Source organism: Polypterus senegalus, chromosome 4 (assembly GCF_016835505.1).
Source record: "Polypterus senegalus isolate Bchr_013 chromosome 4, ASM1683550v1, whole genome shotgun sequence".
NCBI classification, from domain to species: domain Eukaryota; kingdom Metazoa; phylum Chordata; class Cladistia; order Polypteriformes; family Polypteridae; genus Polypterus; species Polypterus senegalus.
Genome location: NC_053157.1, coordinates 55,940,570 through 55,955,529, shown reverse-complemented (window position 1 = coordinate 55,955,529; position 14,960 = coordinate 55,940,570). Strand labels below are relative to the sequence as shown.

At 38.4% G+C, this 14,960-nt stretch overlaps 1 protein-coding gene across 16 annotated transcripts in view; it reads right to left on the bottom strand.

Annotated features, from left to right (window-relative positions):
• Positions 1-8,708, bottom strand: part of LOC120527354 (protein prune homolog 2-like) — a 156,283-nt gene extending 147,575 nt beyond the window's left edge. For 5 of the 16 annotated variants that reach the window (XM_039750671.1, XM_039750667.1, XM_039750675.1 and 2 more), the window contains exon 1: positions 5,479-8,706. In XM_039750671.1, the coding sequence (XP_039606605.1) occupies positions 5,479-8,534 (3,056 nt within the window). In that variant the 5' untranslated portion in view covers positions 8,535-8,706. Of the gene's footprint in view, positions 1-5,478 lie in introns of all 16 variants that reach the window. The other 11 variants (XM_039750664.1, XM_039750665.1, XM_039750662.1 and 8 more) reach the window with 4 other exon arrangements.
• Positions 8,709-14,960: the final 6,252 nt, after the last annotated feature.

Sequence of the window (14,960 nt, the reverse complement as noted above, 5' to 3'; positions counted from 1 at the left end):
CAGTGCACCCACTCAAAGTATTTTAACCCACTGTATCTAAGTGTGGAATCACAGCTGTACAGTAGCTGATCGGTAAGCTCTACAGCGGGCAGTGTTGAGAGTGGAGAGAATTATTGGGATAGAGCTTCTTGCACATGCTGCCTCAGCCATGGGCACAGTCTATTTGAGCACTCTCTCATTAGGCAAATGCTTCAGAGACTTTCCTATAGGGACCTCACGGTTCAGAAACAGTTTCTTCCCAAGAGTTATAAACGCACTCAATCAGTCCATCAAGTGCTCCCAGTAGAACTGTTTGTACTTGCACTACAGTTGTAATATTGCAAAACCTGAGCCACTTATACTTTCATATTGTATATTTTTCATTGTTTTTTATCATATTATTATTATTGCTATTGGTGTTATTTTATTATTTTAAAGGAAAACAAGTTTATTGAGTATTTGCAAATTGAATCTCATTGTACCATACAATAACAATAAAGGAATTAAATTCAATTCAGTGGAAGAGTGCTTATTTACAGATGATAATGACTGGCATCTAAGTCAATTTAGATTTCCAAGCGCTATCTTCTTGGAGCTCTTGATATCATCTTTAAGATGAAATGCAGTAAAGTACGAGGGGGTACCCAAATATAACAGGAATCTGTACCTGGCGCACAATCTAGACTTAGTTGCAAATTTCGCCACTAAGTGTAGCATACTTACTGTATTCTGTGGCTGTCTGCCAAGTGGCGTTGCTCTGTATTGTTTGTACGGCATTCCATGTCTGTTTTTCTTGGTGCTTATTAAATGTGTTCTGTGAATTTTTTTATGGGTGATCATAAAGAACAATGAGTTTGCATTAAATTTTGTTTTCTCTTAGGAAAAACAGCTGCTGAAACTGTAGTGATACTTGAAACTGCTTTTAAAGAGGAAGATTTAAGTAAAACACAGGTCTACAAGTGGTTTTCGCGTTTCAAATGAGGAGCAATGTCACTTGAAGACTAACAAAGATCTGGCTGACCTTCCATAATTAGGAATGACGAAAATCTTGAACAAGTTCACAATGCAATTTAAGGAGATTGTTGGACTATTAAAGAGATTTCTGAATTGACTTATATGTCTTTGAGTTCTTGCTGCCTTTCCTACTCACCTGATCTTGCTCCATGCAACTGCTTTTTATTCCTGCATATGAAACAACTCAAAAGAAAGCATTTTGTACTGTGGAGGAAGTCAAAGAAAAATTACATTCCTCTTCAACAATCCCAAAAATGTTTCCACCAGTAGGAAAACTATTGGGAAAAGTGCATTCATTCACATGAAAAATACTTTGAAGGAGACTAAAGTTTCAGTAAGAAAAAATTATTAAAACAATTTTTTTTCCACTTCCGGTTATTTTTGCGTACCCCATCATATGTATATTACATTATACAGATACATTTTTAACTTCATTTAAGTAATGTAAACTGTTAATTAAATGTGTGGGTATGGTGGCGTAGTGGTAGCGATGAGCTGGTGCTTTGCTCATGGATTGTTCCTGCCTCGCACTGTATGCTTGCTGGGACTGGCACAACACTGGATGGATGGATAGATGGAATAATTAAACATGTACTACGACGATATTTTTCTTGTAGTGAAAAGTCAAGCAAAATGACACCTTTTTGAAGAATCGCCGTTCTAAGCTTACAGATGGCTTGATATTTATCACAGAGCTGATTGTGTGGGGATTGGTTACTTGGAGAAAGAAAAGGAAGGACAGGTATTCAGGGTTAGTACATTCAAAAGAGACAGTACTGCTACAATAAATTATTTCATCAAAGGTCACGCACGGCGCAGCAAGTATCTTGTGGGAACAATCTCTGTATGGGGCACCAGCTCATCGCCACTGTGTCCCCATGTTTTATACATGCTTTAAATCCTATCATAATGAAAATGATTTCAAGTATACATCTTAGTATTTAAATTGTTCAGAGGGCAGTAATATCATGAATGTAATGTATTCTTTGTCCTGTCGGCATAAGCGAAAGCCTGTTTAAGATGCACATAAGTAAATCACAAACACAGATACACACACACACACACACCCACACACACACATACATACATACATACATACATACATAGAAGAACACATAGAACAGGAAGCATTTAACATGCTACTTTAGTTAGAATGTAATTTGAGAAACTAGTAAATTAAAGAATTTTAAGATGAAGTTTACAATGTTCTGTTTCAATGAGAAAATAAACTACGCGATTAAAGTGGAAATTTCAAGATTAAAGTTGACATTTCGATCTTTTTATCTCACTGTGTTCCTATTTTTTTTTCTCTGTAGCCTAATACACTTCCATATGACATTCAGACGTTGGGCAACGACTTGCCTTTTCATAGTGACTTTGATATCTGACCACTTCTTTTTTATTTCAGGCACTGAACAACTTTCTAAACTTGATCTTTCAAGTTTCTTCGCCACTCTGTCACTTGATCAACTTCGTTTTGTTGTTTTATACCACTGCTTAAACCAACAAATAGTATATTTTCCTTGCCTCCACTTGGTATTTGTTTAAATTCTTCTGTTTTCCTGTGGTATAATGGGTCCACAGCGCTCTCAGTAAGGGCCAGTTTTAAGATAATCATCATACTCGAGGCGGCTTCGTGAGGGGGCGTAGTGGTTGTAGCTGGCCGCAGGCTGATCTGCAGTGTGGGCGTTTCTCACCGAGTGCACAGGTGAGAAACTGCCCACATCCTTGATTGTTCCCGTGGCTAATGTGCTGCAGCTGCTATGGCCCCTCGCATTATAAAAGAAGCGCAAGTCGGTTGGGAGTGGAAGAAAAAGATGCAAAAAAAGAACAAAATGGAAGGAGTGAGAGAAAAAGAGGGAGGTTGCTGAAGAAAGCAGGAAGTAAGAGAGAGAGCGCCAGTATGGAAGAGCGAGCGAGGGTGGGGCTGAGAAAGCGGTCGCTCCAGCTGAGCAACTAAGTAGCAGGAGTGACCAGTGGAGGAATCGACTTGACCGTAGAAGGAGCGGGAGTCGAGAAGGCTTTGGGCTGGTGTAGTCCCAGCGTGAGCGCCTTGGCCGCTGGGAAATAACCCAAGTCTTGGTCCGGTTGGGAGACTGACAAAGCCAAGAGTCGAAGGGCTACCGGACCTGATTGAAGGGTAGCTGATCCTGCAGGTAGGCAACTTTCCTGTAGAGCAGACCAGACGGGCGTAGCAGAGGAGCCACCATGGAAGCAGAAGACACCGGGCTTTTGGTTTTAACATATTACTTCCTGTACTATTTTACCTTGTTGTTTTTAGAGGATTTTTCTATTTATTGGTTTTAACCTCCACAATTTCTTTTAAGGATTATTTATTTATTGAACTTTTGAAACACTGCACTTTATTTATTTGAACACTGTTTTTGATTGACTCTTTAATAAAAGCACTTCTGCACTTTTTGTACCATCCCCTTGCTCGATTTTTATCGAGTGACATTACTGACGGTGTAGAGTTCAAACGCTCCCGAACAGCAATGGGAGCATGGAGTCGAACCTGCATCGTCACATTTCCCTGTGCTTTTGTCATTGTCTTTTCACAGAATGCACAACTTAAGGGGCTATTTATATTGATTTGTATATTTAAAGAGGCATAATTCTGGGAGGGGTCGGGGTGGGACAGCAGGCGTGTGCACATGCGTTACATTTCATGCTGACCAGGATTTCACGTAGCGGAAGAATGTGGATGTTGGCAGATGCACAGATTTATGCATCTGGATTTTTTTGTGCGTATGCACATTTCTGTTTTTGTCCATACACCATGTTTTAGTATGAATCCTAAGCACGGCATTATACATGAGGCACCTGGAAAATAAAACTAGTATCTGCACCTGCACTTTATTCCACCCAGGGATGTGCCAGTTTTATAATAATTATGCCACTATGCAACAGCTTCTTAGATATGCTATTTAAGGATTTGGGTTATGGCAGTCTCAAGTAATGGTAATTCTGCAAATATTAATGAGCACGTAAAGCTCGATATTTTTTCTTTTCAGGTGAATTTCAATAGTTTTTATCTAGTGACTACTGATTTCACTTATGAACAAAGCAAATTACTTTTCACATGGAGGATTAAGTAGCAGCCATCATTAATGGTGAGGAATACTACTGTACATTATAGACTTTATCACTAATTTTTTTTTTTTACTTTTATGCCCATGTGTCACCAAATGCAACCTGCAGCAAATGCAGTAAGCTCTTAGTGTCCTATGTACACACCCCATCTATGCTGTCTCAGGGAGTATAACTATTGGCAGCGGAGTAGAAACTCTTAGCTATCCCCCTGTTAATACAGCACATGGAATAAGTTCTGTCACATATAAGCAGATAGATAGGAAGCTGTTTGTTTAGCTGAGCAGAGATAGAAACTGTTGTTTTCATTCCCAACACCTTAATTATCCTTGCAACCTTACAGATGCTGGGAAGGAGATGTGGCCCTCTTAGTGATGCCTAAGCAAAAACATCACGTTTCTGCTGAGGCATCAATCATCACTTAGAGGTAGCTTTTTGAGCCATTATTATGACTTTTCCAAATTGATGATGTATTGTATCGTTATCAAAAACTGTAGTACATCTAAGTATAAAGTAAAAAAAAAAAATTGCACATCTCCGTGGTTCACTGTAAATTGTTTGCATTTTGTGATTTAAAGCACAGTAATGCTGCTTCTGTCAGTATTTTAACAAGTTTGAAATATTGTATTGTTAAATAAGTATTAGAACATTATGCATCATTCTGATATTTCCATTAATGAATATTTTAAATGCAAGTTCTGAATGCCATATAAAATCGGGTTATGACTGATGGAAGGTTCATAATCAAAACAATGCCTGTACATGTAACATGCAAAGCAAAGACTTACATTTAACTAACATTTACATTCCACCTAAAGGTACACAATATTCTGCTAAAAGGAACTTTACCTTTTGGTGTTTACTATAGCAAAGTAACAATATCCAGATTTATTCTATTTTTCTTTGCAGAATTGTACTTTACAAATGGAGGGCTTTTAAACATAATTCCTTAATTAAGCTGCAGTGAAAAATGTCTTCAAAAAGAATTCTGCACAAACAAAAGGAGAGCATGCAAAACACATTACATCACCAATGGTCTTATATATGCAGGGCTTGCAGTACTCCAACAAGTTGGACTTAAGGACTATTTCCTCTTTAGGAGTTTATTTAACTCTTGACAGGAAAACATTGTAAATTTAAATATACCAAAACCACAGTGAAAACTTCCAAACTCAGTGTTACTATTTTGTTTGTAATGGAAAGGCAACAATGGCTAATGGCTACGATATGTATGCAATCAATATACATATATATTATATATACATATATATAATCAATACCTCAGCTTACACAGGATTAAATGTTCTTTTAATTATGCTTTCTGGTGCTGTTTAAACTGTATAGACACTTGCTTAGCTGGAGGAGGGTTACAATTAAAAGGGCAGTCATACTTACCTAAAGACCTTATCCTTCAGGTTTTCATGCTTTGTGATCTTTGGAAGACAACTAGCTTCTTTTCCAGAGTTAATGAGCTTGGTTTGTGGAAAATCTTCCAATGTACTTCCATATTCTTGGGAATTGGTGTGATCTTCATGGAATTTTGTTGATAAATGAATAGAATTAGAAATTCCTTTCTCTGTTGCTATAAACGGTTCACTCACAACTATGCTACTGTCATGTAAAACAAAACCAGTATTGTGCTGAGATGGCATAGTACTACCTGCATAGAAGACTTCTTTAACAGAGTCCCCCGATTCAGATCCTGCTGTGTTTGTAATGCTTGAGTTTTCTTCAGGTGAGCTATCTATGGTTTCATTTTTGTTTCCTAGAAAACAGACTGGCTTTTCTCCAAGTACTTCTGCCTTATTTGAATTGGACTGAACTAAACATTTAAAGTCTTCATGAGATGATGTGATACTGTCTCCTTGAGAGGAATGATCAGAATTTTCTAATGTGTTAAGGCTCTCTGAATTGACTTCTATTAGTGTTTTCCTGGAGGTTCCTTGCAAATGCTCGTTAAAAATTTGGTTTGTTAGTGGTGAATCATTCTCTTTATTCATTTCAAGTTGAAATACTGAACCAAGCTCACTACAGGACATCCTGTCTTTATTGTATACAATAATATAATCCATTTCAAGCCCACAAGACTCTTCTTCAGGGGTTAAGTTAACCTCTTCATTGCCTTCCACTTCAAAGAATTCAAGGCTTGTTTTATTTTCATCTAATGAATCAGTGTCCAGTGAACCATGGCCCACTTCAGCAAAAGAAAATGAGGATGCATTTGAAGTAGCATCTGTCATCATAAGCTGGTCACTTCTTTCAAAGGCTACTGGAAAATAGCTGCTTTCCCCACTCTCGCCCAGATCAAAAGTCAGAGAGCTGTTGTCTTCTTGGGAATTACCTGCCTCAGCATTTGAACATTTTTTTTCATCTCTTGTAATTTTTGAGTGTACAGTCCTTAGACTTTCCTCATAAGAGAGATCTTCCCAAGCGTCAACATTTCGGATCTCAGGTGACATGCTGAAGTATGTTACTTTACATTCTGATGGGTGTCTTGAGGTATGCTGAGACCAACGGATACTTTCTGAGGCAGTAGCTTTGCCGAATGCTTGATCTTTTTGATTATATTCAGGTAATGGAGATTGTGCTACTGCTCCTTCATTTGGAATTTCTGTGAAACTGTCTTGTATATTATATTGTGAAGATAGCATACTGTCATTAATTCCAGGAAGGGCATCTTTGTTCTTACATGTGTTAGCAACTATTTGATTGCTGAATGGATATTTTGATAACCCATTAGTAGTACTACTATGAAGCTCTTGAGAATTATCCTCCTTTCCAAATGCTTCTTCAAACCAAAACAAGTTAGATTCCTTTTTTTTCATGAAGGGGGATTCTTGAATTATAGTAATTTCATCTTCTGTTGTTTCTAGTCCACTTTGATCTAGTGCAGATAACTCATTATTGGGTGGTGCCACAAAGTTTGATAAAATGGGTAACTCTTGTGTATGGTTGGTCTCTACAACAAGTTCTACTGTACTGGGAGGTTTCTGTCTAAACCATGAACTGCCACAGATTTCTATTTCTGATTTAGCATCATCATCATCACTTAAACTGACCATGTCCATATCCCTGCTCTTCTGTCCTTTCATACTGTCTATTTGTTCTATTTCAGCTTTTTGAAAAACCTGATCATCATTGTATTGCCGAGTAAGTGTATTGTTAGTAGTTATACACATAGCCTTCATGTTTTCTTCTATTTCTCGCATTCTGTCACTTTCTATTGCTCTTTCAGTCCATAAAACCTGAGTTTCACTCTCAACACAGACATCACATTTTGCATTTAATTCTGTTTCTTCATCATCATAAACAAGTTTAGGCTCTGCATCCAAGGTGTTCGATGTTTGATATTCAGTAAATGATTCTGGACATAGATCAGGGCTTTGAGAGGTTTCAGAATTTTTATCTGAACTACACTCATTTATTACATCAGGATTTTTATGGGCATGCTTTGTAAATGTGCTGGTAAGTGCCGAATTTGTGCAAATATCTGGATCTAATGACAGTAGGTATACTTGTGAATTGATTAGATCTGGTTCCCTAGTACAGCTTACCTCACCAGTTTCTGCAGCAGTATTTTCTTCAGAAGCCTCCATTGTAATGCATTCGTCCAAAGGTGTGGATTCCAAGAGTGAAAGGTCAGTTGCCTCTTTTGTGAATTCAAGTCTATGCATACTTGACTGATCACAACTGAATTCCAGTTTCACCTCGGAAGAAATGTTTAAATTTGTATGTCCGCTGATTTGATTTTGAGCAATGATATTTGCTTCAATGTTTTTAAAACTAGTCTCATAATTTGTACTGGAGTTGTGAATGGATGTACTTTCAAATTCTTTGAAAACATCTGTTTCTCTCACATGCAGTATTTGCTTTGTATCTTTAGATTCTGTTTGCATCTGCAATTGTTGTCTGTGCTTTACAAGACTTTGGTCAATACATAAATCTGATGTCAGGTCATTAGTTGTATTTAACAACTTTAGACCTCCCTCTGGATCATTTAAGCTTCTCTGGTATGTTTCTTGTGCTACATCACTCCAATTCTTGTCTTGACTCACTAATGAATCATTGTGAGCTTTGGAAAATTCTACACCAACACTTTCTTGGGGTTGAACATTATAAAAGCTTGGACTTTTACCAGCTGCCAAACTGGCTTCAGCTGGACAATCATGTGAACTTTCAAAATCATTGTGAAATGAATCCAAATTGAATGCAGTCCACAAATCAGGATTTTCGCTGGTGCTTTTTTCATCAGGACTAGTTGTACTGGATGGTGTGTCATCTTTTATTGTTGTATTCCACATGCCCATACCTTCTTGGACCATTTGCAAAGGGCTAGCTAAAGAACTTCTTTTAACAAATGGATTCCATTTGTCAGAACATTCAGAAGATTCACCAGTCTCAACACTTGAGGCACTAGATTGGGTATCATCCTGTATAGTGGTGTTCCACATGCCTAGGCTATCATGCAATGGCGAAACAATAGTTGACTCAACATTTTTTTGACAGAAGTTACTCCATCTGTCTTGTTCACACGATTGTTCTGTGAAGGGTGAGGAATCTTTAGACTGAGGAGCATCCTCCTCTATTGAACTTAAACTGGCCTCAAGTGAAGGGAGACCTTTTAGTTCCAGACAAAAATCCTTCCCCTGCTTATCAATGTTCCACAAGTCAGAAGAGCACACAGAGTTCCAAAGATTAGTGTTTGTAGGATTCCAGGCTAGTGGCTTTTCTTGCATGATATATTTTTCTTTGTCAGGTGGAGAAACATCATGATGCTTGAAAGGTGAAAAGGTACCACTTGTCTTATCTTCATGTTTAGATGAAACAAATGATGATGGCACTGTCTTTCCTTCTCCAGTTGCTGTCACTGTATTACTTTCAAATGAGAGGAATTGTTTTTGATCATCTGACATTTCTTTGTCAAATGACACTTTATTTTTCCAAATATCCTGGCCTGATAAATGGGGAGCATTCAACAATTCTGAAATATCTTCTTCACATACATCTTGCTTATTATCTTGTATACCTGAATCAATTCTTTCATTTTGTTCACAGCCTCCCATCTGTAGTAATGTGGTAATAGGTACAGCATTGCAAGATGCTGGACCTTCACTATTTAATGCGTTACGTTGCATGTGACAATACATTATCTCATGAATTAGCTGACTTTCACCAATTCTTTCATCACATATTAAATTTCCTTGCTCAAATGCAGATTTATCCTGGATAACTAACCCAATGCGTTCTGTAGGGATTTCAGCTTCATCTAATTCATCTTTTGCAATGTCAGATTCATATTTACTTGTTTTTTCCACATCTGAACAAAAACTACTATATATTTCATGGCTAGATAAATCCAAGTCAAACATTTCACATACATTATTTTTTGGATTGTAATCTACTGGTTTCTCCCAGTGATCCTGAGGTGCATTGCTATTTAATAATGGGTAAAAAGATGAATCTTCAGGATATACATGATAATTTTCCAAAGGATTTTGCATTTCTGTATTTTCTTCTTTTTTTCCATAAGTTTGTTCCAGTGCATCTAATATTGAAGGCATTTCCATAGTTGGTGTTTTATCAGATATATCCTCAAGAGTATATTCCTCTGGCATACTAAGATCTGAACATTGTTGTATGTGGTGAGGTATAGTTATTCTGAATGATTTGTGGTCTACATCTTCTGCTTGCAGAATGTTGGTCTGCTGAGATAATTTCTCTGTGCCTGGATTTATTCGATCAAATTCATTCATACAATCAGCAATATCAGCAGTATGATTAAGAAAAGACTGCTCTTTACTTGGTTGCCATATGTTAGAATTTTCTGAGGTGACAAGACTAATGTGTTCTTCAAAATCATTCCAGCTGTCCAGTTGTTTTACATCAGCAGAACTGTTACTGTACCTGTCCATTTCATTAATTTTTTCAATTATATCTTCAGGGAAAAATCTTGGCAATCCATCAGCCAGAGGAGAATTTTCAACAAGGCTATTCACTGGTGTTGGAGGGACCTTTGAGTCAAATCTGTCTGCTGGACAATTTTCAGGATAATGTGGTCCAGGTGTGGCACACGTATCGGTAGTTGTAAATTTATCATCATCATTAACTAAATTACTGATAGATTCATCATATAATTCAACCAGGCATCCTGCTTCAAAAGAAGAGTCTCTCTCTTGTGCTGTAATATCATCTACTTGCAAAGGCTTACTTTCTTCAAAAATCAAAAAGTCACTTTCTGAAGGCAAATCAGCAACCTCTGGCAGGGGTGAAAGGTTAGCTGCATACAGTGGGTCAAAGTTTAGGATGCTATTATGCCCATTTTTACTTTCATTTTCAGACACTGCATTCACAGAAAGAAGACTAAGAATTGAATTATGATGAAAGCCACTAGATTCAGCAACAGGACTCTCATCACTCAGAAACACTGAGCTCTCTTTAGAGGAACGACTACTTCTAACTGTCACCAAGCCACTGTCAGGACTGACTAATTCAACATTCATTTCAGTAAGGTCAGGCACAGCTTCACTTAAATCTTGAGAATGTTCAGTAAAATTCATGAGCTGTGGTTCAGCATCAGAGCCGTACATGTCAGTGAATCCAGATGAGCCTTGAGAAAGTGGTGCACTGCCAGCTACTGCCTCTGTTGAAGATGTTCTGCTGTTAGAAATAATGAAAGCTTGTCTAGACTCAAGCAAATCTTTAAGGAGCGCAAGAATTTCCTCAGTACAGTTGCAAAAATTCCTTTGCTTATATACTTGAAACCCATCCAACAAACACTCAGCTGCTTCCAGTTCTAGACAGGAATTAGGACTTTCTTCCAAAGTACAGCAGATCTGTAAAAAGAATGAAAAAAGGAGATGTTACCTTATTTACTTATACTGTATCTTTCATATTTTATGACCAAAGTAAAATCTCTTGATAGATGAACCACCTATCATTATTTCTGCTCTCAAAACAGGGAAGGACAGAGTATATGTAATGAGGAACAAGGATAAAGGAAGAATTCACAACTATAGCACATAAAAAATCCAAAAGGCAAGTAAAATTTGAAGGCTGCATGAAACTTATTCTTAAAGCCACATTCTGAAGTATTGTGTCTCCCCCTTATCTGCTTGTGCATAGAATCAATCACAGCCTGGCTCAGCAACACCCACAGCATACCTACTCCTGAAAACATTGGTTTTGACATTGGCACACTATTTTTAATTTTGAGATATGGTTTAGGGCAGGGGTGGGCAAACTATGGCCTGCAGGCCACATCCAGCCCATTGGTCTTTTTAATCCGGCCCGCCGAAGATTGGTATAGAATTGCCCAAATCAAATCATATCATAATTATGACTGCATTCATTTGACCTTGTCCTGTAATGCCTGCCGTTCCACCAGGTGGCGCATTAGGCGCAGTGATACATTGACTTGATTTTGCGGAGCCCGGGTTACTCTCTGTTATTACTCTGCTACTGCTCTGAACCCACCTACAACAATGAGTGGGCCAAAGAAAAGAAAAGTCGACAGTGAGTGCCAAGTGTTTAATAAGGAATAGACAACTAAATACTTTTTCACTGAAGTCCGGTCAAAGGCTATATGTCTTATTTGCCAAGAAACCTTTGCGGTTTTAAATGAATACAACATCAGCTGTTACTTTTCCACCAAGCATGCAAATTACGCTATCAACCAGTCAATGCAAGAACAGACGGCTAACGCTCAGAGGTTGGCAGCTAGTTTGCAGGCTCAGCAAAACACCTTTATCCGACAAACTGCCATCCAAGAATCAAGCACGAAGGCAAGTTATGTGCTGGCATTCAAATTAGCAAAGACCAGCAAGCCTTTCTCCGAAGGGGAGTTTCTCAAAGAGTGCATGGTAAAGACAGCAGGTATCTTGTGTCCTGAGAGCAAGAACAAATTTGAAAAAATTAGCTTATCACGCAGGACAGTGACTCACTGTGTTGAGCTAATTGACGAAGACTTAGCTAGCAAGTTAAACAAAAAAGCGGAGTCATTTACATTATATTCCTTGGCACTGGACGAAAGTAATGACATAAAGGACACTGCTGAGCTTTTAATTTTTATCAGAGGGATTAATGACAATCTTGAGATAACGAAGGCGTTTTTGGCCATGGAATCCCTAAAGGGGAAAACACGGGGAGAGGACTTGTATGACAGCGTGTCAGGGGTCATCAATAGGCACAAGCTACCTTGGAGTACGTTCGCCAACGTTACAACAGATGGATCACCAAATCTGACTGGAAAAAACATTGGGTTGCTCAAAAGAATCCAGGAGAGGGTGAAGGAGGACAACCTTGAGCAGGAGGTAATTTTCTTACACTGCCTAATCCACCAGGAAGCACTTTGCAGCTTGACTACATAGTGAAGCCAGTTGTAAAACTCATTAACTTTATTCGAGCGAGAGGACTTCAGCATCGTCAGTTTATTACGTTTCTTGAACAAATTGACGCTGATCACCAGGACTTGCTTTACCACTACAATGTCCGCTGGTTAAGTTTGGGGAAAGTATGTCAACGAGTGTGGGAGCTCAAACAGGAGATTATCTCATTTTTGGAGCTGCTTGAGAAAGCTGACGATTTTCCTGATCTGAGTGACGCAGATTGGCTTTGTGATTTAGCTTTTGCTGTGGACATACTGACACCCATGAATGAGCTGAATGTGAAGCTACAAGAGACCAGTTTGTGCATGAAATGTATACAAACGTCAGAGCCTTTAAAACCAAAACCAAGCTATTCTCAAAGCAAATGTCAAACAACTCATTTGTTCATTTCCCCACACTGGCTACGCTGAAAGGGGCCCCTCGACTTGTGAAAAAATACAGGAAATCACTGGACAATCTGCATGGAGAATTCTGCCATCGGTTCTCTGATTTTGGAAAAATTTACAGTTTGTACAGTTTTATGCTTCATTAAGCGCAGCCAAATTTCCAAACATCCAGAAGATGGCACAGAGGATGCTGGTGTTGTATGGCTCTACGTATGTGTGTGAACAGACTTTTAGTGTGATGAACACCAACAAAGCATCCCACAGATCCCAGTTGAGCGATGAACCCTCAGATCTGTTCTTAGAATTGCCACAACAAAACTAACACCAGACTTCGATGCACTGGTAAAAAAGGGTGATCAACAACACTGTTCCCACTAAAAGTGAATGTAAATATTAACACTGTAATTCCTTTTTTATGTTTATGTTTGATATGTATGCATCTACTGCTGACCCGGCCCATCTGTCAAATTTTAAAAGTCAATGTGGTCCCTGAGCCAAAAAGTTTGCCCACCCCTGGTTTAGGGCTTTAGTTTTTAGAACACTGGTCTCTGATAGATGACTTCATTATGCTTTCTTAATACATTTTCGAACTCCCTCTAAAAACTATATTCACTTTCATGTCACTAAAAATATTTCAAATTATGTAATTTCGACCTACTTAAACTGCTGAACCATTTATACACTGCCAAAATATAATGCATCTTTTATTGAGTAATTTTCAGACTTATAATCCACAATAATAACTAATGATGACAGTGCCTAATTTGTAGGCTATTTCAGTTGTCATGTGGATAATCATTGCGACCATTAACCTAGAGAATTTATAAACTTACTGTTTCTCTTTGATCTTAGCGCAAACACTGGAGTTAGTAATATAAAAAGGGTTAAAAATTAACACGAGGCAAGTCCTGGATATTGGTACAGTGGAACCTCGGGTCACAACCATAATTCATTCCAAAACTCTGGTCGTAACCCGAAGTAATTTCCTCCATAGGATTGTATGTAAATACAATCAATCTGTTCCAGACCATACAAACTGTATGTAAATATATTTTCTTTAGAAAGATTTTTAAGCGCAAAAATAATTAATTAAACCATAGAAATCACAGTGTAATCTATACTAATAAAAGGCAAAGCCCTCACTGACTGACTGACTGACTGACTCACTCACTCACTGACTCATCACTAATTCCTCAACTTCCCGTGTAGGTAGAAGGCTGAAATTTGGCAGGCTCATTCTTAACAGCTTACTTACAAAAGTTGGGCAGGTTTCATTTCGAAATTCTACGCGTAATGGTCATAACTGGAAGCTATTTTTCTACATATACTGTAATGGAGTTGAGCTCGAAAGCCGTGGGGGGCGGAGTTTCGTGTGAAATCATCACGCCTCCCATGTAATCACGTGAACTGACTGTCAACGCAGTACATAGAAAACCAGGAAGAGCTCCAAAAAGCGCTGAAGAAAACATGCATTATATAATTCAGAAGGCAGCGAAACAATAAGAAGCGAGCGAGTGACACATACAACCATATTCATGAGTGCTGCTACTCCGGAAACAAAGCACGGTGTAAACCTAAAGTTTAAATTAAGTTCATAGACAGGCTGCCGCTGGTGTTTGTCATGCCCACGGGTAATGCGGGATACAAGTTTAATGAGAGGACGCAGGATATAAACCCGAGAGTTTTGATCACTTTGTAACTAAGTTAAAATTTCAGGTGAGGGGCTGTGCTTACGCAAATTCCGAGATACTGTGTTTGTGGGGGGATTGACAGTTAAGGCGGGTGGGGGAGTCACGTCATCATCTCCCCTCCCATTCACCTCATGTCGCTCTGAGCTGCGCTCCGCAGCTAACGCAGTGTTACGACTTTGTGACGCTGCCACCAAATACTCACAGAAAAATCCACAAGTTAATACACACGCTGTGTCTAGAGTTTCTCCACACTGAATCCTCCAGGCACTACTTACAAAAGGTTACATTGACAATCGTGTTATTTTTAAAATGTTTTCTTTTCTTAGCACAAGCACAGCTGAGAAGCTTCGATGCATGTGCTCCATAACACGTTAAAAATCATGCATTTAATCACAAGCAAAGGGGAACTTCTGTCA